At 46.9% G+C, this 27,941-nt stretch overlaps 1 protein-coding gene and 1 pseudogene across 1 annotated transcript in view; both read right to left on the bottom strand.

Moving 5' to 3' along the window:
- Positions 1–3,029: 3,029 nt before the first annotated feature.
- On the bottom strand, positions 3,030–3,933 carry LOC142255870 (olfactory receptor 6N1-like; annotated as a pseudogene).
- Positions 3,934–20,592: 16,659 nt separating this feature from the next.
- Positions 20,593–27,941, bottom strand: part of ZBTB40 (zinc finger and BTB domain containing 40) — a 172,292-nt gene continuing 164,943 nt past the window's right edge. Inside the window, exon 22 of the mRNA XM_075329390.1 lies at positions 20,593–27,405. Coding sequence (XP_075185505.1) covers positions 27,181–27,405 — 225 coding nt within the window. The 3' untranslated portion in view covers positions 20,593–27,180. The remainder of the gene's footprint in view (positions 27,406–27,941) is intronic.

The raw sequence follows: 27,941 nt of genomic DNA, 5'->3' as shown, positions 1-27,941 counted from the left end.
CCACCATCACTTTACACCCAGTGTCTTCAATCTCAGCTATGTTTTTCTTAGGTGTGGAAAACATTTTAGCACAGCTTTTAAAGACAGAGTCTCCCTTCAAAACCTTGTGTAGACCTAGTTTTTTTCCGATTCCAAAAACCGCGGAAGTGGTATCGCAACCCGTGAATGCATGCAGGAACAGAAGACTGCTGCAGACATGGTTTCCCAGGAACTTCTTCATAACCTTAATGTTGTATATTCTTGCAGGACTCCCTTTATCCGAGTAGAAATAAAGCTTCTTGCTATCGCTGGTTGACGTGTAATGAAGTAACAACACCAAAAGATCTGTATCTTCGCCAATGAGACTAGTACTTTTGTTGGATGCCTTAATCTCAACATCTGCATCCCCCTCTGATTGTATTACGTGGCAACCTCAGTCATTCATGCACTGTGAAACGAGATTGATAAGAGACTGTTTGTTCTCCACATTCGAAAGGAAGTCCTCCTTTTTCCCAACAAATTTCGTTCCTTCAGCAATGTTCACTTTACTTGTTCGATTTTTGCGCCGTCGCTGATGGGTAATGTCCTTAGTGTTTGGTCCTCCAATGTAACCATCAAATACTATCGTAGCCTTACCATAGTGCTTTACTGTGAAAGATGCATAGTCTTCAGCGATTGAACAATATGTCTTTCTTTCTGACCACTTCAGTCGATGGAGAAGAGAACCTACGTCAAGAACAAAATGTTCCACTTCTGGTACATCCTTGAGTACTGTGTCATCTGAACTCTGTTCTTTTATAGTAGCCATCAGTTGTGCTTTGTTTGGTTTGCGTAAGAGATGTTTTGCCTCAAAGAGGGATGGTGGGTATGGTGAAAGTTCATAGGCCATCACCTCATCAAGAAAAGATCAGCAGTTTGAGACACCACAAGAAACCTTTGGAACAAAAGAGCGGGGTCTATTGTTTTGTCCCTAGCAACGTCAATTGCCTCACTGTATGCCAGGGTCTTGCTTTCATTGACCGCTTGTACTTAACTGAAAACAGTGAGTGACCCTCCATTGTTGCCACTATTTCTCTGCCAATGGTGAACAGTTTATGGACATTCACATCCTTATTTGCATTGACACCGGTGATAATGTTGCGAAGAGACACTTCATCAGAGAAAGGTGAAAAGGTCTCAAGTTTATCTGCAATTTTCTCCAGGTCTTCACGATCTCTTCTCGTCCTTGATGTTCTTGCCTCCTTGTGTTGTTCACTGGTGACAAAGCTCTGGCGAGTGAAAGCCTGCATTGCATCACTGTAGGAAGAGGACACTGGCACAGACCGAGTCCACAAGGCCCTCTGATGTTCGGACATTCCACTTCCTCTGGTGAGTCCTGCAGTTTTTAGGGAGCGCATCAGAGCTTGCTCGATGACTTGGTCACAACCCAGGCCTGCCCAGTACCGATCAGTACGCCTTACAACATGCAAGCCATTCATAAATCTATGGAAGACTGATGGCATATCATCTTTCAGAGTGGTCATAGACTGAAGGTAAAGGAAATCATTAAATAATAAATATAATAATAGTAGTAATTGTAAAAGAAATAAGAGACACTGAAAGGTGAGTCGCCTTTAACATTTCACAGCTTTGGCGGCCATATTCTTTGACATCACATTTGGACCCTTTGTGGTAACCCTATCTTGGTAAACATTTTGTATGTTTTTCCCTACATGTAATACTACCAAAAAACCCAATAAAACGCTTTCTTGGAATTTGTTCAGGGTAAAGGATTTTTTTTCGTATTTTGACTGAACTATTGTTAACTATTTTATTGATACTTTAAGGCTTTATCTTATTTAAAATAGGGACATTTGTGGGCAGTTTCTATTTTATATGCCCCTTAAAAGGTACATGAAACAGAATCATCACCTAAACAATAGATTTATTGAAGTTTTTAGAAAATGAGAAAAACTAATGCTAACCTTGTAAGTTTTCTAATATTTTTTTAATAAAAACATATGGGAAATGTTAATAATTAACATTTCCCATATGTTTGTAATAAAAAAAATATTAGAAAACTTACAAGGTTAGCATTAGTTTTTCTCATTTTCTAAAAATTATAATTAACTACAGTATTTTGTGTGGCTAAATTATTTTTTTGTAAATTGTTCCAAATCTTTTGTAAATTTTTTTTTTTTTTATAAAATGAAAACATAACAAATTTACTAATAACATAAAGAGCAATATAGAAACAGGATAAGAACCACTTAAAGTGAAATAATCTATTAAGTAAATAAAGTTTTTTTTGCATTGTATGCATTTTTTTAATTTTTTTTGTATTTTTTGTTATAAATATCCCAATTTATATTAAAAAATAATGGTAAAAAAAACAACCTTACAATTTTTACACTGGTCACTGGGGCATTTATAGACTTATGCTTGCTTTTGTCTAAGGAAATAACACAATTACAACAGCCAGAGTGCTCAGAGACCCTGACAATATATTTTGGATTGAAGTGTCTAAGGAGTGTGTGCAAATATTATGAAGACTGGGGGAGCAAGGCAGCTATGAAATCACCTATTGTGATTGGTGGATCCTGTGCTATCACCGGCTATTGTAATCCTGCCCCTGCTGATAAAGAGAATGCTGTTAACTCTTCCTGAAAGGACAGAAAAGAAGTGTCAAAAAAAGCCCTAGTGGCCAGTTTAAAAATTACAGCATTACTAATCTCCTTTATTAACCCCCAAAACACCCAAGTCCGAAGTAATTTACACAAGGCCCCATGACGATTCCAGCTCTGCTACATCTGAAGTGACAGCGCGTGGCCACAGAACATGACCGCCCGCTGTGAGCTTCAGGCAGAGACTGAGCCCTGGCGGCCAGTGTAAAAATTACAGGATTACTAATCTGTTGGTTTTTTTTTTGTTTTTTAAAAAAAAGATTGTAATATAAAATAAAAAAAAAACAAAACACATTCAAGTTTAAAAAAAATAATTTAAAAACAAAAATGTAATTTTCTGATGTTATGCGCCCTTTACATTTACTTTAAGAAACCTTTACGTCAACTTTATTTCAAGAGACAGCAATTCAAAGTTTTTTTAAACAATTTTTTAATTTCCTGGTTTCTCAAGCCATATATGATAGGGTTAACTAAAGGTGTGAAAACAGCAAAGGTGAGACTAACTGCCCGGTTGTAGTCTGGAGAATAGGACCTGGCGGTGCGTATATACATAAAACCAATGCTGCCGAAAAATAACACAACGACAATAAGATGGGTGCCACAGGTAGAGAAGGCTTTCTGACGCCCAACTTCAGACTTAATCTTCAGAATATCAAATAAAATCTTCATGTAAGAAAGAAGTACACACAAAAAGAGCCAACTCCGCCATCTTAAAGAATCTGGTGTCAGAACATGCTAAATTAATGAGAGGAGGAAAATCACAGAAAATGTTCTCTATCCGATTTGAACCACAGAAAGGAAGATGAGAAATTAAAATTGTCTCCATAACTGGAGAATATAAAGACCACAGCAGACATAGAAGGACAAGTTTCATAAACAACCCAGTAGTCATAGTGGTCAAGTATCGTAAAGGTTTGCAGATGGCCAAATACCGGTCAAAGGCCATTAATGTGAGCATAGAACATTCGGCAACACCCAGTACATGTAGGAAGTAAGCTTGTAGAAGGCAACTACTGAAAGATATCCTCTTCTCCTCGGCCAGTAGATCGGCCAAAATTTTAGGGATAGTAACGGCGGTATAACAGATTTCTAGAGAAGATAAAGCCCCAATGAAGAAATACATAGGTGACCGGAGACTGGGTTCGGTCAGAACCAAGAATAATATCACCCCATTCCCTAAAACAATAAATATGTAGATAAGAAGAAATATCATGAAGAATAACCCTTGGAAATGTAAATCTGGAAATCCAGATAAAATAATGTCATGGATTTTGCTGTTATTGATGTCCATACTTCACAAATTCCCTGTAAAAAAAAATAATAAACATTTTAGAGGAGCATTCATAAATTTACAGTTACATGTGCATCTCAATAAATTAGAAGATCAAAAAGTTAATTTATTTCAGTAATTCAATACAAAAAGGGAAACGCATTATATAGTGTCATTACACACAGAGGGATCTATTCCTATATATTATATAGAGTCATTACACACAGAGGGATCTATTCCTATATATTATATAGAGTCATTACACACAGAGGGATCTATTCCTATATATTATATAGAGGCATTACACACAGAGGGATCTATTCCTATATATTATAGAGTCATTACACACAGAGGGATCTATTCCTATATATTATATAGTCATTACACACAGAGGGATCTATTCCTATATATTATACTAGAAAGTGGCCCGATTCTAACGCATCGGGTATTCTAGAATTTACGTATTGTGTAGTTAATGTATGATTTTTGTTATATGTTGTTGTGTGTAGTTGCCAGTGTTTGTACAGGGCGCTGTAAATGTTCTGGGTGTTGTCTGGGTGTGGGGGTGTGTGAGCGGTGTTGTATGTCTGTTGCGTTGTGTGTGTTGCGTTGTTTGTGGAGCGCTGTGTGTCTGCAGCGTTCTGTGTGTGTGGTGTTGTGTGTGTTGCGCGGTTTGTGTGGGTGTGGAGTGCGTGTGTGTGTTTTGGGGGAGGTATGTTTTGAGCAGTGTGTGTGTTGCGCGGTATGTGCGTATATTTATGTATGCCGCGGTGTTTGGGTGTTGTGTGTGTGCGGCGTTGTCTCTGTGTGTGTGGGTGTCTGTGTAGGGCGGTGTTTGTGGTTCCCAGTGTGTGTGTGTGGTGTGTTGTGCGGGTGTGGCGGTGTGTGTGTGTTTTGGGGGGAGGTGTGCACCCCTCATCGTGCTCCATCCCCCATACTGCGCACACCTCATCATGCTCCATCCGACATGCTGTGCACCCCCTATCGTGCTCCATCCCCCATGCTGCGCACCCCCCCATCGTGCTCCATCCCCCATGCTGCGCACCCCCCATCGTGCTCCATCCCCCATACTGTGTACCCCCCATCGTGCTCCATCCTCCATGCTGCACACCCCCCATCGTGCTCCATCCTCCATGCTGCGCATCCCCCATCGTGCTCCATCCTCCATGCTGCACACCCCCCATCGTGCTCCATCCTCTATGCTGCGCACCCCCCATCGTGCTCCATCCTCCATGCTGCGCATCCCCCATCGTGCTCCATCCTCCATGCTGCACACCCCCCATCGTGCTCCATCCTCTATGCTGCGCACCCCCCATCGTGCTCCATCCCCTATGCTGCGCACCCCTCATCGTGCTCCATCCCCCATGCTGCGCATCCCTCATCGTGCTCCATCCCCCATGCTGCGCACCCCCCATCATGCTCCATCTCCCATGCTGCACACCCCCCATCGTGCTCCATCTCCCATGCTGCACACCCCCCATCGTGCTCCATGCTGCACACCCCCCATCGTGCTCCATCCTCCATGCTGCACACCCCCCATCGTGCTCCATCCTCCATGCTGCACACCCCCCATCGTGCTCCATCCCCCATGCTTGGGCCGCCGGGGGCGGGTCCGAGCGTGGCAACGTGTGCCGGGGGTGGGGCTGAGCGGGCGAGGCGTTAGCATATGCCGGCTCCCTGCACATGTGTACCGGGAGCCGGTGTACGCTGGTAACCATGATACACATCGGGTAACTAAGGGAAGTGCTTCCTATAGTTACGCGATGTGTATCATGGTTACCAGCGTACACCGGCTCCGTCACGATCCCAACATCGCAAGGTTATGTCCGCCGGGGGCGGGGCCGAGTGTGCCAACGTGTGGCGGGGGCGAGCGGGCGAGGCGTCAGCGTATGCCGGCTCCCTGCACATGTGTACCGGGAGCCGGTGTACGCTGGAGCGGGGCTGAGCGGGCGAGGCGTCAGCGTATGCCGGCTCCCTGCACGTGTACCGGGAGCCGGTGTACGCTGGAGCGGGTGATGCATGCGGAGGGCCGGGGCGAGCGGCTAATTCGTGCGGGGGCGGGGCCAGGCCGAGACGAGCGGCCAATCCGTGGGGAGGGCGGGGCCAGGCCGAGCCCAGCATCCAATCCGACAGTTGTCACTGTAATGACACTGTCACGGTGACACAATTTTGGAGCAAGACAGACAGACAGAATAAGGCAATTATATATATAGTGTCATTACACACAGAGGGATGTATTTCACGTGTTTAGTTCCGTTAATGTGATTATTATAGCTTACAGCCAATGAAAACCCAAATGGCATTATCTCAGAAAATTAGAATATTATATTCCAATTGAAAAAATGATTTTAAACTCAGAAATGTTGGCACCTGCTGAAAAGTCTGTACAGTAAATGCCTCAATACTTGGTTTGGGCGCCTTTTGCATGAATTACTGCATCAATGTGGCAATGTGGCATGGAGGCGATCAGCCTGTGGCACTGCTGAGCTGTTATGGAAGCCCAGGTTGCATTGATAGCAGCCTTCAGCTCTTCTGCATTGTTGGCTTTGGTGTCTCTCATAGATTCTCTATGGGGTTTAGGTCAGGCGAGTTTGCTAGCCAATCAAGCACAGTGATACTGTGGTTAGTAAACCATATATTGGTACTTTTGGCAGTGTGGACGGGTGCCAAGTCCTGCTGGAAAATGAAATTTCCATCTCCAAAAAGCTTGTGGGCAGAGGGAAGCTTGAAGTGCTCTAAAATTTCCCGGTAGACGGCTGTGCTGACTTTGGTCTTGATAAAACACAGTGGACCTACACCAGCAGATGACATGGCTCCCCAAACCATCACTGGTTGTGGAGGCTTCACACTAGATCTCAGCAGTTTGGATTGTGGCCTCTCCACTCTTCCTCCAGACTCTGGGACTGCGATTTCCAAATGAAATGCAAAATTTACTTTCATCTGAAAACAACACCTTGGACCATGAGCAACAGTCCAGATCTTTTTCTCCTTGGCCCAGGTAAGACGCTTCTGGCGTTGTCTATTGGTCATGAGTGGCTTGACACAAGGAATGTGACACTTGTAGCCCATGTCCTGGATACGTCTGTGTGCGGTGGCTCTTGAAGCACTGACTCCAGCAGCGTCCACTCCTTGTGAATCTACCCCAAATTTTGAATGGCCTTTTCTTAACAATCCTATCACGGCTGCAGTTATCCCGGTTGCTTGTGCACCTTTTTCTACCACACCTTTTCCTTCCACTCAACTTTCTGTTAATATGCTTGAATACAGCACTCTGTGAAGAGCCAGCTTCTTTAACAATGACCTTTTGTGGCTTACGCTCCTTGTGGAGTGTGTCAATGACTGCCTTCTGAACATCTGTGAAGTCAGCAGTCTTCCCCATGATTGTGCAACCTACTGAACCAGACTAAGGGACCATTTTAAATCCTTAGGAAGCCTTTGCAGGTGTTTTCTGGTAATTATTCTAATTTTCTGAGATAATGACTTTTGGGTTTTCATTGTCTGTAAGCCATAATCATCAACGGAAATAAATACTTGAAATAGATCCCTCTGTGTGTAATGACTCTATATAATATATAGGAATAGAGCCCTCTGTCATGAACAGGCGGGGAAGTCACTCAGAAATCCGCAGCTGTTCACTGATTTGTTACACACGACTACTCTCTAGCGCCTCCCTGGTCTGCAGGCCACTTTTGGTACTGCAGGACAATGCATAAGATGAGGCTGCTGAGCTAATAATGCCAAATATTGGAGGTCTCACAGCAAGTGTAAATGTATATATCACCGATTCCTGCTAATGGAATATATATATATATAAACCTCCGTACCCTTAATGATAGCACTCCAATAATTCTATGCAATAACAATTATGCTGCCACCACCCAGACTTTCTACAGGTAGCTGGGGACCCGTTACAGATAGCATAAGGCCCTTCGGGTTTATTGGATTCGTATATAAAGTATGAGGAAGAAACTATTACATTTTTATATATTTAATCCGAAAATAGGCAGTGTTTAAAAAATATACAAGAATTTACAAAAGGGAACAATACAAATACAGTAGACAGTTACATTAAAATAAAAAGTATAAACATGAAACTTACTAAGCTTGTGCCATAGAAGTGGCGTCTACTTAGGGAGTGGAGGGAACTCCAAGATGGTAGGACGGCCAGCATCACCCTTCATGATGCCCTCCAAGTACTGACTGACCCCCCAGAAAGGACCTAGTTCCTATTATGCCTTAGCTAACCCCCCTTTCTCTGTGACATCATTTTACAGTCGCTTGTGGGCTGTGCTCCGATGTTCACAAAGTTCCATAATTCTAGGGTTTTTCATATCTTTGCTCCTGGGCCACTCAGGTGAAAGATATTAGCGTCATATTTGATATCTCGATTTTACAGTTACATTGTTACCAAACACAACGCCTCTAGTACAATTTTACTGGCCAATACTAATTGGTCGTGATCCTGGCGATCTCCCCGTCAGGCGAGACGGTGCGCTGGGTTCCGCACGACACAGGGATTCTGGCAAAATGTTTTTCATTTTTCTAGCATTAAAGCAGCACTTAAAACCTGCTTTGGAAGTTTTCCCGTCAAATAGCACAAAGGATTGTCTTTCTCTGCATCTACTTTTTCTGTAGATCTTCCATCACCCATGTCGTAAATACCTTAAGCTTTCAGGCCGATCAGATAATCGTCATGATGATCTGTAGCTGATGGTGGAAATGAGGGGGGTGAACACCCTTCAACAGTTTTACATGACACCTCCCCCTTTTTGAGGTAGCATGGGAGATTGATTTGCCAATCGTCTCCTAAGCCTACCTCGCTGGCATCCCCCTGCCGGGACAACCCGTCAGCGTTGCCATGCTCAACACCCTTCCTGTGTTGAATGGTAAAATCATACTGCTGTAATGCCAAGCTCCACCGCAGTAGCTTACCATTGTCGCCGGCCACCCGGTGTAGCCAGCTGAGAGGGTTGTGGTCTGTTACTATGGTGAAGTTGCGCCCATATAGGTAGGGCTGCAGCTTCCGCAGGGCCCACACTATAGCAAGGCACTCCTCCACAGTGGCGTAGGCCACGTCCCGAGGTAAGAGCTTACGGCTGAGAAACACCACTGGATGCTCTTCTCCCTCCCCATTTACCTGGCTGAGTACTGCACCCAGGCCAAATGCACTGGCATCTGTCTGAACTATGAACAGTCGGGTGAAGTCTGGGGCTTGTAGGATTGGGGAATTGGCGAGGGCAGCTTTCAGTGCCCTGAAGGGCCGTTCACAGTCATCTGTCCAGGTGACAACTTGCGGTAGCTTCTTTTTGGTGAGGTCCATCAACGGCTTAGCAAGAGTACTATAGTTAGGAACGAACTTCCTATAGTACCCTGCCGTACCCAAGAAGGGCATCACCTGCTTCTTTGACTTGGGGGTAGGCCAGGAGGTGATGACATCAACCTTCCCTGGCTCTGGTTTCAGGGTCCCGCCACCCACTCTGTGTCCGAGGTACTGTACCTCCGTCATGCCAATCTGACACTTCCCTGGCTTTATAGTCAGACCAGCGCTTTGGATCCGCCTGAGCACCTGCTCCAGGTGCCCCAGGTGTTCCTCCCAAGTGGGACTAATGATGGCAATGTCATCCAGGTAAGCGACTGCAAACCCTCCTAGTCCCTCAAGCAGCTGGTCGACCAATCGCTGGAAAGTGGCAGGGGCATTTCTCATGCCAAAGGACATGACGAGGGATTCGTACTGCCCGAATGGGGTGATGAAGGCGGAACTTTCTTGTGCTTCTTTGGACATAGGAATCTGCCAGTACCCTCGACTCAGGTCCATGATTGTCAGGTACCGGGCCCCGGCTAAACAATCCAGTAGCTCATCGATGCGTGGCATTGGGTACGCATCGGGTGCTGTGATTGCATTTAGCCTCCTGTAGTCCATACAAAACCGGGTTGTCCGGTCCTTTTTTGGAACCAAAACTACAGGCGAGGCCCATGCACTTTCTGACCTCTGGATCACTTCCAGGACTAGCATTTCATCAATCTCCTTTTTATGTCTTTTTGTACCTCTAGGGAGACACGGTAAGGGGGTTGATGGACAGGGGAATGACTCCCTGTGTCCACCTGGTGGGTGGCTAGGGATGTCTTCCCTGGGACATTCGTGAAGGTCATCAGGTAGGGCCGGAATACCTCCCGTAGCTGGGACCTTTGGTCCATGGATAGCTGTGGGTTCATTGCCGCCTCCTTGATAGACCCTTCATCCCGGGCCGTGGCGAGCAAGTCCACCAGGACTTCACTTTCGCCTTCCTCGGGAAGACTACACATGGGAAGGGCAAACGCTTCCCTGTCATGATGAGCTTTTATCATGTTGAGATGGAAGACCTTTTGCCTCTTCTTGGCATGGTTGATGGTAACCACGTAGTTTACGTCATTGAGGCGCTGATGCACAAGGTATGGACCCTCCCAGGCCGCCTGAAGCTTGTTCTGGGTCATTGGGACTAGGACCCACACCTTCTGACCCACTTCGTACACCCGCTCTCGAGCGTGTTGGTCGTACCATCGCTTCTGGCTGGCCTGGGCTTGCACCATATTCTCATGCACCATCTGCGTCATTGACTGCATTTTGTCACGGAGCCGAATGACATACTCCACAACGGACACTTCTGGGGAGTTCAGTTCCTCTTCCCAGGATTCCCTTACCAGACCAAGAGGCCCCCGGACTTGTCTGCCATACAGGAGCTTGAAGGGGGAAAACCCCATTGAGGCCTGTGGTACCTCCCTGTAAGCAAACAGCAGGTGTGAGAGATACCACTCCCAGTCGCGTCCATGTGACTCAACCAGCATCTTAAGCATCTGCTCAAGGGTACCAATAAATCGCTCACACAAACCATTGGTCTGTGGGTGATAAGCGCTTGATATCAGATGTCGCACCTGCATTTTCTTACAGGGAGCCTCCATTAGACGAGACATGAACTGAGTCCCCTGGTCGGTAAGCATCTCCCTGGGAAATCCTACTTGGGAGAATATGGCCAGGCGGGCATCTGCCACCTTATCGGCCCTAACTGAGGACAGAGCCACTGCTTCCGGATACTGGGTAGCATAGTCTACCACAGTAAGGATGAAACGTTTTCCAGAGCTGCTGGGGACGGCCAGAGGCCCGACGATGTCCACAGCGACCCTCTGGAAAGGCTCCGCTATCACCGGCAAAGAGATCAGGGGAGCTTTGGGAGCAGGCCCTGACTTTCCCACTCTTTGGCATGTGATACAGGAGCGGCAGTAATTGGCAACATCTGTCCCCATTTTGGGCCAATAGAAGTGGTGAGACAGCCGGGCCTTGGTTTTGCTGACCCCCAAGTGTCCGGCGAGTGGGATCTCATGGGCAATCCGCAGCAACTCACCCCTAAAGCGGTGAGGCACTACCAGCACCAGCTGTCTTTCCTTCAGCCACTCTTGTTGGGGGTTACAGGGAACAGTCTCCCGGTACAATCTCCCCTGGTCCCAGAATACCCTCTCCTTATCGGTCTCGGAGGAGGGCTTTTCTGCGAGGTCCCTTAACGTCTCTAGACTGGCATCAGTTCATAGAGCCACCTGGAACTCTTGGCTAGAGGCAGCCAAAAGTGACGTTAAGGTTCCGACCTCACCGGGACCCTCTGGGACCTGCTCTGGGTCCGTAACCTGTTCCGTTATCCCTCTGGGTGAAGAGGTGTCAGAATGCAAGGTTTCATTTGCGTTCTGGGCACTCTGACTGCGGGTGACAGCACCGATGAAGGCTGTCTCCCCGGGGAATAACCACTCTTCCCCATCAGCCTGACAGGTACTACTGGCTGTGTCACTGTCCGCTGTGACACTGCTCAGCTGCATTTGACCACTGTCCTCGTGGTTCTCATGTCTGCCTCCATCTCTGTCAGCACAGACACTTGCTACCTTGGGGTCGTCCTCAGCCACGTCACCCTGCAGCGTGGCATGGCTGAGTTCCCCTGTACAAACCTCCACTTTATTACCATGCACAACATTTGTAATTACGTTCTGGATATCCGCATTCGGGTCGCATGACTTATCCACAACATTTGCATCACATGATTTAACAACATTTGTATCACGTGACTTAATGGATTCGGGAGGATCATCAGGGAGAAATTGTGCAACTAATCGCCCCAGATCAGTCCCCAATAAAACATTGGTTGGTAGATGTTCGTCCACCCCCACTTCCCTCCACCCTCTCCCAGCACCCCAGTTGAGGGGAACAAGGGCCATTGGGAAGGATTGGTGAACACCCCCAGCCACAGTGACAGTCAGGAGTTTTCCCGGGATAAAGTTTTCAGGGGGTACCAGTTCGTGGCGGACCAGTGTTCTGTCGGCCCCAGTGTCCTTGAGCCCCACAGTGAGGGTTCCACCCACGGTGACGGGGTGTAGGTTTTCGCAGGCCCTACCACCCGCCTCCCTTGCCAAAAGGACAGTTTCACCAGGCCCTTGGGCCTTGGATGTGGGGTTCCTCTTCTGCCTCTCTGGACAAGCGGAGCTGAGGTGTCCAGGCTGGTTGCAGGAAAAACACCTGCAAGTGTCAGAGGTGGGCCGGGCACTGGTGGATGACACAGGACCTACGGGAGGTCGGCTGGTAGGGGCAGGGGTGGTCGTAGTTGTCATCTTACCCCCTTTCCAGCTGGCGGTGGACGCCTTCCGCACCTCCGATGCACGGTTGGCCACATAGGCGTCGGCAATCTGGGCTGCTTTTGAGGCCTCCTTGGGCTCTCGGTCCATAACAAACTGTCGAACCTCCACAAGACAGACATGTAGGAGTTGGTCCTTCACCATGAGGTCCTTTAGCCCCTCAAAGGTTGTAACGGACAGTCCTTGGATCCACTGGTCAAAGGTGGTCTGGAGCCCACCCTCCAAATCGCTGTAGCTGTCATGAGGTCCGCGCTGGAGGGTCCGGAATTATTTTCGGTACACCTCTGGAGTCAGCTGATACTTCCGTATTAGGGCCTGCTTTATGGCCCCATAGTCTCCACTCTGCTCTTGAAGGAGACTGGCAAACACATCCAGGGCCTTGCCTCGCAGCCCTGGGGTTAAGTATCGTGCCAATTGTGCTGAGGGCAACTGGTACTGCAAGCAAGTCTTTTCAAATCCCCTCAGAAAGGTGTCCAAGTCACCGTCCTTTTCCATCACAGGAAAGTGCTCTGGTCGGGGGTTAAAGCTGCTGGCATTATTGGACTCACCGTTCAGTGAGGAAGATGTCTGCTGCTGGGCTTTGAGGATGTTCAATTCATGGTCTCTTAGGGCTTGACGCTCTCGCTCTGCTCTCTCAGCCTCTCGCTCGGCCTGGGCCTGGCGCTCGGCTCTCTCATGAAATTGCTGAATGAGGTTTTGCCGTCCCTGCCGGTCATCTGCAGCGAGTTGCTGTAGGGCTATCTGCAGGTAGGAGTCCATGCTGCCCTGGCCGCTGCTCTGGCTTGCAGTTGATGGTGGGGACTCTGCAGCAGCCCCGTCCTGGGCTTGGCTTGCATCCCCGTCCTGGGCTTGGCTTGCATCCCCTTCTTCAGCACTGAGGGAATGAACGTGCTCTGCGTCCCATTGTAAAAGTTCTTTAATGAGGTCCTGCTTCGTTTTGACATGGCCATCAATCAACTTGGATCTGCAGAGTGCAGCAAGAACGTCCTTCTCCTGATTATACCAGGCTTCTGTCACAGCATCCATTATTGCCAAATAAAAGATGGGGTAGGAAAACAAGAGAGAGGGGAAGGGGTAACTGCTACACGTACGGTATTGTTCCAGGTATATTTAAACACTGAGTTCGATCCTCAAAATGTTTGCAAGTTTTTAGTGAAAGGGATGATTGCTCAAACCAGATCACTAATGCTCTATATCCCACCGCTGCCACTAATTTGTCATGAACAGGCGGGGAAGTCACTCAGAAATCCGCAGCTGTTCACTGATTTGTTACACACGACTACTCTCTAGCGCCTCCCTTGTCTGCAGGCCACTTTTGGTACTGCAGGACAATGCATAAGATGAGGTTTAAGAATAGACCTGGCTCAACCAATTGTATCAAGTAGGTGCTCTGGAGAAAAGGTAGATCAAACAAAATGTATACTCCGGCACACTTAGGAAAATATGAAAAGAGTCCAATATGGTGCTCAAAAATTTTTTTTATTTGTCTAAATTCTTTAATTGTCCAACGTTTCAACCCGAAGGTTTTCTTCAAGGACTGATTTTTTTATATAGAAAAGAAAAGATATACAAGGTCACAAACAATGCAATATACATGTGTATTTTACAGGAAAGGAAATGTACATGTTAGAAAAAACAAAAAACAAAAAAAGCTTTCCATAGGGATATATGTGGAAAATTCCCATGGTCACAGTAGTAGTCCCCTTGGGGGTGAAACAATATACTATATCACATTTGAAAAAGGAGCAGCAGTGGGTGACATACCTATGTCAATAGTGAATAAATTCTCAGAGCAAGCACCCAGGCATCTCAGGTAAATGCGAAATTTCTCATACCAGAATAATGCTATAAAGGCGAAAAAATAAAATAAAATAAAAAATATTATCGGTACATGTCATCAGGTTTACTTAGAAAGAGGGGATAAAGAGGTATTGCGGGCATACCTGCAGAGGTGGGTACCCAATATCAGGGCCTCTAGTAAAAGGTTAATGAGATGAAGTGGAGAGAGGGAGCTAGTCCGTCTAAAAGACCAAATTATACAATTCTGAGTACATAAGATTATAATATGAAACCAGTGAAATGTGAACTCCATATGTGAGCATACCTTATGAGTAGAAGAGGTGAGACCGAATGGTCTGGACTGTTACTAATATGGCAAGGAAGAACCTCTGAGGGTCCGTAGTGTCAGTGCAGTGTCAGTGTCTGCCTGTGTCAGTGTCTGCCTGCGCTGCAGCGTGACAAGCTGCCGATACTGTGGGCAGACACTGACACCCTGCAGTGCAGGCAGCCGCGAGGCCGGAGCAGGACACAGACTGCACGGGCACCTGGAGGTCGCACGGAAGCGCTTCTGTGCGGCGTCCAGGGAGTGTGACGTCTGTGTTTACTCTGCTCCGCTTCCTCTTCCTGGCATAATGACATCGCTTCCTGCAAAACCGCAGGCAGCGATGAGCATTACCGCAGGTAAATCGCGGCTATACCGGGGGGTATACCGCACATCATTTGCTACCTGCGGTATTCCCTCGGAATTTCGCGATTACATTACAGTGAATGGAGTGAAATTCCGGGGGTATACCGCAGGTACCTGCGGAAAATAATGGACATGCTCATTTTCTCAAGAAAGTTTCTCGAGAAAATTTTCTCAAGGAAATTTCTTGAGAAAAATCCGCACAGTGCGCACAGCTATTTTTTTTTCTCATAGGATTTGCTGGGAAATGTCTGCACAAAGATTGCAGACATTTCTCAAGAAATTTCTGCAGCAAATCCGCGGGCAAAACGGCCTAGTGCGCACAGAGCCTTATATTTGGAGTTACAGTGCCTACAAGTAGTCTTCAACCCCCTGCAGATTTAGCAGGTTTACACATTCGGAATTACCTTGGCATTGTGACATTTGGACTGTAGATCAGCCTGGAAGTGTGAAATGCACTGCAGCAAAAAAGAATGTTATTTCTTTTTTTTTTATATTGTGAAAAGTTTATTCAGAGGGTCATTTATTATTCAACCCCTCAAACCACCAGAATTCTGTTTGGTTCCCCTAAAGTATTAAGAAGTATTTCAGGCACAAAGAACAATGAGCTTCACATGTTTGGATTAATTATCTCTTTTTCCAGCCTTTTCTGACTAATTAAGACCCTCCCCAAACTTGTGAACAGCACTCATACTTGGTCAACATGGGAAAGACAAAGGAGCATTCCAAGGCCATCAGAGACAAGATCGTGGAGGGTCACAAGGCTGGCAAGGGGTACAAAACCCTTTCCAAGGAGTTGGGCCTACCTGTCTCCACTGTTGGGAGCATCATCCGGAAGTGGAAGGCTTATGGAACTACTGTTAGCCTTCCACGGCCTGGACAGCCTTTGAAAGTTTCCTCCCGTGCCGAGGCCAGGCTTGTCCGAAGAGTCAAGGCTAACCCAAGGACAACAAGGAAGGAGCTCATGGCAGTGGGGACATTGGTTTCAGTCAATACCATAAGTAACGTACTCCACCGCAATGATCTCCGTTCCAGACAAGCCCGTAAGGTACCTTTACTTTCAAAGCGTCATGTCAAGGCTCGTCTACAGTTTGCTCATGATCACTTGGAGGACTCTGAGACAGACTGGTTCAAGGTTCTCTGGTCTGATGAGACCAAGATCGAGATCTTTGGTGCCAATCACACACGTGATGTTTGGAGACTGGATGGCACTGCATACGACCCCAAGAATACCATCTCTACAGTCAAGCATGGTGGTGGCAGCATCATGCTGTGGGGCTGTTTCTCAGCCAAGAGGCCTGGCCATCTGGTCCGCATCCATGGGAAGATGGATAGCTCGGCCTACCTGGAGATTTTGGCCAAGAACCTCCGCTCCTCCATCAAGGATCTTAAGATGGGTCGTCATTTCATCTTCCAACAAGAAAACGACCCAAAGCACACAGCCAAGAAAACCAAGGCCTGGTTCAAGAGGGAAAAAAATCAAGGTGTTGCAGTGGCCTAGTCAGTCTACTGCCCTTAACCCAATTGAAAACTTGTGGAAGAAGCTCAAGATTAAAGTCCACATGAGACACCCAAAGAACCTAGATAACTTGGAGAAGATCTGCATGGAGGAGTGGGCCAAGATAACTCCAGAGACCTGTGCCGGCCTGATCAGGTCTTATAAAAGACGATTATTAGCTGTAATTGCAAACAAGGGTTATTCCACAAAATATTAAACCTAGGGGTTGAATAATAATTGACCCACACTTTTATGTTGAAAATTTATTAAAATTTAATTGAGCAACATAACTTGTTGGTTTGTAAGATTTATGCATCTGTTAATAAATCCTGCTCTTGTTTGAAGTTTGCAGGCTCTAACTTATTTGCATCTTATCAAACCTGCTAAATCTGCAGGGGGTTGAATACTACTTGTAGGCACTGTAATTGATACATTTATGGTTTCCTGCCGCCAGAACTAGGAGAGAACTGAGGAGTTTAAAGGGAACCTGTCAGCAGATACATGCTGCCTGAACCAGTGACTGCGTATATCAGGTGCTGACTGATTTCAGCTGTGAAACGCTGTAGACCAAGATGGCAGCCACAAAGGTCTTCAGCTGCCACAGTTCACCATCAGCTCTCCACAATTAAGTCACAAGGGACTATGGGAGGCAGCAATGGTGCCATTTAAATGATACCGTGATTGACAGCAGCATCTAAACGGTTAACAACAGCGATCAGACCTCACTCTGGTTGCTGCTGTTAGAGGAGTCAGATGCTGGCTTTGTAAGAGTACCAGCATCTGCTGTGTATGTAGTGGGGTCATCTCCTGAATGTAGGCTCTGGAAGGGCAGTGTGCCAACATTTATTATTCTAATATATTTAACTATATAGGGTGTGGTCTTCCCAGTTGGACATTTGATTTTTTTTTTTAATGCTATATAATTTACCTAAAGGGAAAGTAAGCATCACTTCTGCCATTTATGTAACCAGCTATGGAAATTAGGGCTTGACACATTGGAACAATAAAGGGGGCTTTACACGCATCAACATGGAAAGCACCCACCCCCGTCGTTTGTGCGTCACGGGCAAATCGCTGCCTGTGGTGCACAATATCGTTAGTCCCCGTCACATGGACTTACCTTCCTAGCGAAGTCGCTATGGCTGGTGACCCGCCTCCTTTCTAAGGGGACGGTTTGTGCGGCGTCACAGCGATGTCACACGGCAGCCGTCCAATAGAAGCAGAGGGGCGAAGAGCAGCCGAAAGAAAGTGACATCCACCTCGTTGCTGGAGGACGCAGGTACGGTGTTGTTCGTCATTCCTGGGGTGTCACACGTAGCGATGTGTGCTGCCGCAGGAACGATGAACAACCTGCGTCCTGAACCAGTAACGATATTTGGGATTAGAACGACGTGTCAACGATCAACGATTAGGTGAGTATTTTTGATAGTTAGTGGTCGTTCGTGCGTGTCACACGTAACAACGTCGCTAACTAGGCCGGATGTGCGTCACGAATTCCGTGACCCTAATCACATCTCGTTAGCAATGTCGTTGCATGTAACGGGGCCTTTAGAATGTCAGGAGTCTACCCCCGCTATGTGAATATAGAAATTTTGTAAAATGCAGTGACCTACCACCTGAAAAAGCCATTTATTCATGAAATTTTGGGTGGTCATCCTAAGTGTTTGTTGTTAAGGAATTTAGCATCTTCATGATTTTTTTTTATTTTTATTTCTGAGGTATGAGTTGTACTTTTGAATGGTGTCATTCATTTTACCAGTGTACTGAAAAACAGGGAAAAAAAATCAAAATGTGGAGAAATAGTGGAACAAAACAAACAAAAACTAGTTCTAGTAAAAGTGACCTGGTAATAATTGGCGATACCAAACATGTCCAGTTTGTTGTTGTTTTTTTTTTTTTTTAATAATTGTAGTGGTGAAAACCACCAATGAACTGACCTGTAACATTTTCATTTTTCGCCTGATGGAGCTGTGTGACGGCTTATTTTTTGCAGGGCGAGATGAAACTTTTATTGATTCCTTGTAGGGATGGATATGGCTTTTTGATCGCTTGTTACAGCATTTCTTTGTGGTGTTACAGCGCCCCAAAAATACTCATCCGCAACGACTAGCGGCAGCTCCTCGCTGTAACATACAGCTATTACCTGACGGGTATGGGGCAAGTTTACCCCTGTGAGCCTACTCTGTACAATGTTGTGAAGGTTTAAGGGGTTGTCCACTACTTGGACAACCACTTTCTCAAGGGGGCTAGGAGGCGAAACCCTAGTGACAGATTCCCTTTAAAGGGGTAGTCCACTACTTGGACAACCCCTTCCAAACCTCATTGTTTGCCCCTGTTAAAAGAAGGATTTTTGTGTACTCACCGTAAAATCTCTTTCTCTGAGTCTGTGTCCCCCAATGAAACGGGAGAGAAATAACACTTATACTCACTTCTTGTGCCGGTGCCGTTCCAGCATTGTTGGCACTCACTCTCCCAGGGATCAGGTGAAGTTCTTAAGTCACATGAGCCCCACACCGGCTGCACCCTCCCGCCTTCAGAAGTATCATACATCAATAGGACGTAAGCAACAGCCGCATCTCTGACTTCTCGATACTCAATTCATCCAAAAGGCGGAAGAGTGCAGCCAGTGCTGATTAAGAGCAAATCTTGCGTGACATAACTTCACAAGCCCCGGGAGAGCAAGTGCCAATACCACTGGAACGGTGCTGACACTGGTCGAAGGGAAATTCGTGTTTTTATTTTAAAGGTGGCAAACACTCAGATTTGGAAGGGTTTGTCCAAATAGTGGACTCTCTCTTTAAAGGGAATCTGTCACCAGGTTTTGCAACGTAATGTAGAGGCTGAGATCCCGATTACAGCGATGTGTCACTTACTGGGCTGCTTAGTGTAGTTTTGATAAAAAGAAGGATTTTTGTATACTCACCGTAAAATCTCTTTCTCTGAGTCTTTATTGGGGGACACAGGACCATGGGTTATGCTGCTGTCACTAGAAGGCTGACACCAAGTAGACAAAAAAAAGTTAGCTCCCCCCCTAGCAGTGTACACCCCAAGCTGGATCTATGCTAGTTTTTTGCTTAGTGTCGTGGGAGGCTGATGTGGGCTTTCTTAACCCCCTCAGCCACACGGGAAGGCCTGGTTGGGTTCTAAGGACCAACTGCGGAGGGGATGCCGGGCGAGCCCGTTGCTGCCTCAACCCTGTGCGTCCCTGGGACGGTAGTCATCGGTGATGGCGCAGGGGAGGGGGCCCATGTTGGCTCAACCCTGTGCATCCCTGCGACTGTGCCTGGAGGGGATGGAGCAGGGGAGGGGGCCATTTACGACTCAACCCTGTGCATCCCTGGAACGTTACCCAGAGGGGATGGAGAAGGGGAGGGGGTCATTTACGACTCAACCCTGTGCATCCCTGGGACGGTACCCAGAGGGGATGGAGCAGGGGAGGAGGCCATTTACGACTCAACCCTGTGCATCCCTGGGACGGTACCCAGAGGGGATGGAGCAGGGGAGGGGGCCATTTACAACTCAACCCTGTGCATCTCTGGGACGGTACCCGGAGGGGATGGAGCAGGGGAGGGGGCCATTTACGACTCAACCCTGTGCATCCCTGGGACGGTACCCGGAGTGGATGGAGCAGGTGAGGGGGCCATTTACGACTTGACCCTGTGCATCCCTGGGACGGTACCCGGAGGGGATGGAGCAGGTGAGGGGGCCATTTACGACTTGACCCTGTGCATCCCTGGGACGGTACCCGGAGGGGATGGAGCAGGGGAAGGGGCTCTCGATGCTGTGCCCGTTTCACACCCTGGGGACCCCTGGGTATCCATGGTAGACTATTCCTGTAGCAAACAAAACGGAATAGTAAGAGCGATGAGCGTGCTGATGAAAAGTAAAAAAAATAAGTAAAAAGTGGCTGAGGCGTGCAAGAAAGCCCACATCAGCCTCCTACGACACTAAACAAAAAACTGCCATAGTTCCGCCTCCGGCTCGGGGTGTACACTGCTAGGGAGGAGCTAACATGTTTTTGTATACTTAGTGTCAGCCTCCTAGTGACAGCAGCATAACCCACGGTCCTATGTCCCCCAATGAAATGAGAGAGAAATCACTGTATAATCAGCAGGAGATTATCATTACAGGACAACAGGTAGTCCATCATATTCATGAGCTCTGTATAACTGCTAGATCTGCAACTGAGAAAACATTGATTTTATTATAATGACAGCAAACAGCTCAGTAAGTGACATCGACAAGATGGGGGAGCAAAAACCTGGTGACAGATTCCCTATAAAAGAATGGTATGTAAGGTGCAGTACCCAGGAACGACCACTATATAGTGTACGGCGCAGTGTCGAGCTTTGTACACAATCCTCTATTGAACAAAGCCAACACCTTTATATTAAAACGTTTATTACTTATAAAGATGACTCTGTATAATCTCTTATTCTAATATACAAACACAGAAAATAGCAAATCACTTTTATAAGGAGAACAAAAACCCCAATCTGTGCGTGAAATCTGTTTTATTAGATAAACAGCTGCGTCTTTTCTTAAAGGGACATGTCCTTTTTTTTCTCTGCCGGTGATGGGGTGATATACACTTTATATGGATACATTTTCTGGGTGATTAATGATAAAATCTTTCAGCTATTGAGCTCTATACGATAACCGTTTCTGAACATTAAAAGACCTGGATTTGTAGGCAGAATTTTTTTTAAATTTTTTTTTTTTTTTTTGCAGAGTTCTTCCATAGGAAGAAAAGAGAGATTTATATAAGTGTAAAAAACATTAGATTAATCTGTAACAATCGCAGATTTTGCTACATGACCTGCATCTTCCCACTTTACTATCAAGGTCACCCCGGTCTAGAAAGATCACTTCTGCCTCCATACGCAGGATCGCTCGCCCCGAGTGTCCCAAGGTTTTCTCCAAAAGCCGCTGCCAAAATAACTTGGCAGCGGATTCTCTCTGGGGAGAACAGAAGGATTGGCTGAACAAATTCTACAGGGAGGAGGCTTCTCATCCGACATCACCTGTCTGGGAAACGTCGGGAGGCCGCCACACAGATTAGACCAGCAGTCGATCCCAGCAGGGTACTAAAAGGTTAGTCTAAAGGTGAATTGGGGGGGGGGTGCTCTTATAAATGTCAGTCCATAGTACAGCTGTGTGCCTAAAAGGAGAATCCGGCACTGAACCTTTAGATTTCCTCTTTTTCTCTCTGCACTTTTTGAGCTACTTTGATTAAATTATATTAATTGCTTCAAGGCAATTTCCTCTGGAATCATCACTTATCAGAATGAAATCGCTGCATGTGAGGACAAGTGACAAAATCTGATTGAAGCTGACAAAGTGCGGCTTCTGTCTATGTTCTGGGTTTAAAAGAGTCACCGTCATCTTCGTTTTTTTCATAAATCAATAATACACATGAAAATAAGCAATTTTGTAATATATCTTAGAGAAATCTGCTTAGCTCTCCTTCTGGACTGATCCTACACTCTCAATTTACAGGTAAAATGTGGCAAATGAATACAGATTTTCCCATTACTGAGATAAGATGACAGTTGGTGCTTATAAGATTCTATGGAGGGGGAGGAACTAGAGGCAGACATTCTGCCTAAAAGACAATTGCAGTTCTCCATAGAAGCTTATAAGCATCAACTGTCATGTCTTTTAGGCAGAAAGTCTGTCTCTGCCTCTAGTTCCTCCCCCTCCATAGGCTTTCTGCCTAAAAGACAGATTGATGACAGTTGGTGCTTATAAGATTCTATGGAGGGGGAGGAACTAGAAACAGAGACAGACTTTCTGACTAAAAACTAGTTGCAGTTCTCCATAGAAGTTTATAAGCACCAACTGTCAGCTGTCTTTTAGGCAGAAAGTCTGTCTCCACCTCTAGTTCCTCCCCCTCCATAGATTTTCTGCCTAAATGACAGATAGATGACAGTTGGTGCTTATAAGATTCTGTCTCTGCCTCTATTTCCTCCTCCTGCTCCGTAGACTTATAAGCACCAACTGTCATCTGTCTTTTAGGGAGAAAGGCTGTCTTCACTTCTAGTCCCTCCCCCTCCATATAATCTTATAAGCACCAACTGTCATCTGTTTGTCTCTTAGACAGAAAGTCTGTCTCTGCTTCTAGTTCCTCCTCCATAGAATCTTATCAGCACCAACTGTCATGACTTTTAGGCACAATGTCTGTCTCCGCCTCTAGTTCCTCCCCTTCCATAGAATCTTATAAGCACCAACTGTCATCTATCAGTCTTTTAGGCACAATGTCTGTCTCCGCCTCTAGTTCCTCCCCTTCCATAGAATCTTATAAGCACCAACTGTCATCTCTTCTCAGTAATGGGACTGTCAATGAATACAAATTTTACCCATGATTTTAAGTGAATGATCAGTCCAGGAGGAAGAAGCAAATTTCTCTGATAAGATACATAACAACGTTGCTTATTTTCATGTGCACTATTGATTTATGAAATTTGGTTACTCTACAAACACTTGTGTGCCAATTACCATAAAACATGAGTCAAAAATAAGTTCAGCTCATACAAAGCTCCAAATCCTCTTCTTCCCTTCACCTATGCATTAAAGGGATAAGCAATAGGGATGAGCGAATACCGCAAATATTCATCAACGCCCATATTCGCCGAATAAGTCGCCACTATTTGACGATTTGCGAATATTCGATGCACAATGTAAGTCTATGGGAACCCAAATAGTTGCTATTCGGCAACTATTCGGGCTTCCCATAGACTTACATTGCGCATTGAATATTTGCGTAGCGGCGACCTATTCGTCAGATATTCGCAAAGCCGAATATTACCGAATATATGCGATATTCGATCGTCCCTAATAAGCATTACTTAACGCTGCATTCACACATGTGTACAAATAGTGACGGACGGACGGGCATGACCCTGACAGTTTATAGGCTGTTGAGTTCAGGTCAGAAGAATATTTAGAATTTTTTTTTCTCACGGGCTCACAATATTCTAAAAAAACAAACAAGAACAAAACATACAAAAACAAACAAAAATTAAAAAGGCTTTTCCAGGCTTTGTGTGAAAGTCTATAGTCAGTTTCTGTGACTGCAGACTTGTAAATCTTCACATTGCGCGCTGTGAGGATGCTTCGATGCTGTCAGCGAGACCAGGCGGTCATGTGACCACAAGTGTGTGATATGGATCCTCCCAGCCTCATTCCAACTAGACGTGCACAACATGGACACTCCCAGACACATTCCAACTAGACGTGCACGACCTGGATACTCCCAGCCACATTCCAACTAGACGTGCACGACCTGGACACTCCCAGCCACATTCCAACCAGACGTGCACAACATGGACACTCCCAGACACATTCCAACTAGACGTGCACGACCTGGATACTCCCAGCCACATTCCAACTAGACGTGCACGACCTGGACACTCCCAGCCACATTCCAACCAGACGTGCACAACATGGACACTCCCAGACACATTCCAACTAGACGTGCACGACCTGGATACTCCCAGCCACATTCCAACTAGGCGTGCACGACATGGATACTCCCAGCCACATTCCAACCAGACGTGCACGACACGGATACTCCCAGGCACATTCCAACCAGGCGTGCACGACATGGATACTCCCAGCCACATTCCAACTAGGCATGCACGACATGGATACTCCCAGGCACATTCCAACTAGACGTGCACGACACGGACACTCCCCCAGCCACATTGCAACTAGACGTGCACGACACGGACACTCCCCCAGCCACATTCCAACTAGACGTGCACAACACGGATACTCCCAGGCACATTCCAACAAGACGCGCACGACATGGATACTCCCAGGCACATTCCAACCAGGCGTGCACGACATGGATACTCCCAGCCACATTCCAACTAGGCATGCACGACATGGATACTCCCAGGCACATTCCAACTAGACGTGCACGACACGGACACTCCCCCAGCCACATTGCAACTAGACGTGCACGACACGGACACTCCCCCAGCCACATTCCAACTAGACGCGCACGACACGGATACTCCCAGGCACATTCCAACAAGACGCGCACGACATGGATCCTCCCAGGCACATTCCAACTAGACGTGCAAGACCTGGATACTACCAGCCACATTCCAACTAGACGTGCACGACCTGGATACTCCCAGCCACATTCCAACTAGGCGTGCACGACATGGATACTCCCAGCCACATTCCAACCAGACGTGCACAACACGGATACTCCCAGGCACATTCCAACCAGGCGTGCACGACATGGATACTCCCAGCCACATTCCAACTAGGCATGCACGACATGGATACTCCCAGGCACATTCCAACTAGACGTGCACGACACTGACACTCCCCCAGCCACATTCCAACTAGACGTGCACGACACGGACACTCCCCCAGCCACATTCCAACTAAACGTGCACGACACGGATACTCTCAGGCACATTCCAACAAGACGCGCACGACATGGATCCTTCCAGGCACATTCCAACTAGACGTGCACGACATGGATACTCCCAGGCACATTCCAACTAGACGTGCATGACATGGATACTCCCAGGCACTTTCCAACTAGACGTGCACAACCTGGATCCTCCCAGCCACATTCCAACTAGACGTGCAAGACCTGGATACTACCAGCCACATTCCAACTAGACATGCACGACATGGATACTCTCAGCCACTTTCCAACTAGACGTGCACGACCTGGATACTACCAGCCACATTCCAACTAGACGTGAACGACCTGGATACTCCCAGCCACATTCCAACTAGACGTGCACGACCTGGATACTACCAGCCACATTTCAACTAGACGTGCACGTCCTGGATATTCCCAGCCACATTCCAACTAGACGTGCACGACCTGGATACTACCAGCCACATTCCAACTAGACGTGCACGACATGGATATTCCCAGCCACGTTCCAACTAGACTTGCACGGCCGTGCTCAGCACAGAGAGTGCCTGCAGGCTTTTCTGATAAGCTTGGCAACCCCTTTTAATATTATACATACCTTTAAGATTTTAGGATATTGCCAAATCAACAGTTGTTGGGTCTAGAGGTGCTTTGTGTTGTCCCTTGGTAATGAGCAAAGCTTTCTTAGAAGTCACAATTTGAAATGAGAAATTTTTGGCGAACGCAGCCTTTACCCCGCATGGTCTTATACATCACCCAGTAAACCCTTCTCTTTCTGCTGACCCGTGTGTTCGTTGGGGGCAAACAGCAATTTATTGACTATGCCTCTGTGATATAAAGAGGGAACTTGGAACTTTGTATCAAAGCTTTAAAAGTTACAGGTTGATAATAAAGGCTATAACCAAAAATTTATGTTTTTTTTTAAAAAAAGAGGGCAAATGAACTGTATGAGGGATTGTTTTTTTGCCATACAGGCTGTAATTGGGGTACATAAGCATCTTTGATTGAAAACTACCTGTGGTAGAGTTTAACAGGAGTGCAAAGATGGCCGACCTGGGCGCCTCCAGTTATCACGCCTCCCACAATCACATCGAGGGGGTGCCCGAGAAAGCCATCCTTGTCTAACTGCTTAGATGCCACAGTGACTAATGATCACAGTATTTAAAGGGGTTAAACAGCCAGGATGTGAGATACCGCCAATACCGGCCATCATAGCAGTCACCAATTTACAGCTGGTACCTACTGGGAATGGTGAAGGGTTTGCTCTTGTGCTATACATTCATGGCATTCGCTAGTGCTGTACATATACACAGATGTCACCCATGGGTTGTCCAATCTGGACCCCTACCGTGTTATCACCGTAGGCAATTTAGGTGTCTGCACTTTGTGTGTTATTACATAGTGTCCTGGCAAAGAAATGAGGTGCACATGAAATATGCGTCTATGCCAAGTGCGGCACAGCTGGAGACCTCCTCTATGACATTCATATGCCCTAGTCCAAACCATCCCTTTAAGAATCAATGGGCCAAGGCTGCTGGATAATACGCTTTGTCTGAAACTAAAGTAGATCTGAGTTTACAAGGATTTTTCAATCCGGGGATCTTTAATCATTGCTTGCAATTAGGTTTCTGTCCGAATCTCCGGCAAAACGGGCTTCGGATGTATGCGCCGACGGGCCCATTAACTATAATGGTGCTGACGGAGTCACCGTGTCTGTTATGCATCATTTTCGGAAGTATACGCTTACTGGAGGCAGACACCCACACATAATAGACTGCGTCTGGGTGTCCGCCTGCAAAAGGCGTATACTCCCGAAAATGGTGCATAACAGACTCCGTCTGCACAATTATAGTCAATGGGTCCGTCGGCGCATACGTCCAAAACCCATTTTTTGGTGGGTTTGGACAGAAGCCCCGATGGAGCCACTGAACAGAGATCGGAACGCAGCCTTAGGTAAGAAGTGCAGAAGTCCGAACCAGCTATTGATGTATTGTCACCAGAGACAGTATACAACTTCTGTATTGAGCGTTAGTACGTCCGGCCAATGTGCCCAGACTCTAGTCAGTAAAAGGAATTAATCCATCGGCAAAAGATGCACAAAAGCGGAAAAAAAATAAATAAGAAAGAGCGACGGAAGCGAGAAGGCCGGGTGTGAGAGAAATAAAATCATGAAATGAACACTCGCAAGTGGTTAAAAAAAAAGAAGCTATAGATAACTAATAATGAATCTGTGGTGAAGGCAAGTAGTCATTAGCTCTGAGTCCTCTGCGTCACTCCAGGGACGGCATCGCCACATATAAGCGTCACTGTTCCATCAAACAAGTCCTCCATGCTGACGGCCACCAGTTCTGTGCCAGCGGCCTGGCTGCTCTGCGGGTCTGGTAACGCCACAATCACCTGAGAACCGGCCAACTGAGACTCGTCCAACGTGATCACTTGTTCTCCTGTCACTCCTGTATCCTCCGCCTGGATAACCTGCAGAAGGCAGAGGGGTCACTTATACGACAAACAAGCCTGGCTAGATCACAACATGTAAAATTATATATATCTAGCTCTCGCTCCCCCCCTCTCTCTCTCTCTCTCTCTAGCTCCCCTCCCTCTCTAGCTCCCCCTCCCTCTCTAGCTCCCCCTCCCTCTCTAGCTCCCCCTCTCTCTCTAGCTCCCCCTCCCTCTCTAGCTCCCCCTCCCTCTCTAGCTCCCCCTCCCTCTCTAGCTCCCCTTACCTCTCTAGCTCCCCCTCCCTCTCTAGCTCCCCCTCTCTCTCTAGCTCCCCCTCCCTCTCTAGCTCCCCCTCCCTCTCTAGCTCCCCCTCCCTCTCTAGCTCCCCCTCCCTCTCTAGCTCCCCTTACCTCTCTAGCTCCCCCTCCCTCTCTAGCTCCCCCTCCCTCTCTAGCTCCCCTTCCCTCTCTAGCTCCCCCTCCCTCTCTAGCTCCCCTTCCCTCTCTAGCTCCCCCTCCCTCTCTAGCTCCCCCTCCCTCTCTAGCTCCCCTTCCCTCTCTAGCTCCCCTTCC

This window comes from Anomaloglossus baeobatrachus, chromosome 11 (assembly GCF_048569485.1).
Source record: "Anomaloglossus baeobatrachus isolate aAnoBae1 chromosome 11, aAnoBae1.hap1, whole genome shotgun sequence".
Lineage (NCBI taxonomy): Eukaryota > Metazoa > Chordata > Amphibia > Anura > Aromobatidae > Anomaloglossus > Anomaloglossus baeobatrachus.
The sequence above is the reverse complement of the archived record's forward strand: the minus strand, read 5'-3'. Positions and strand labels throughout refer to the sequence as shown.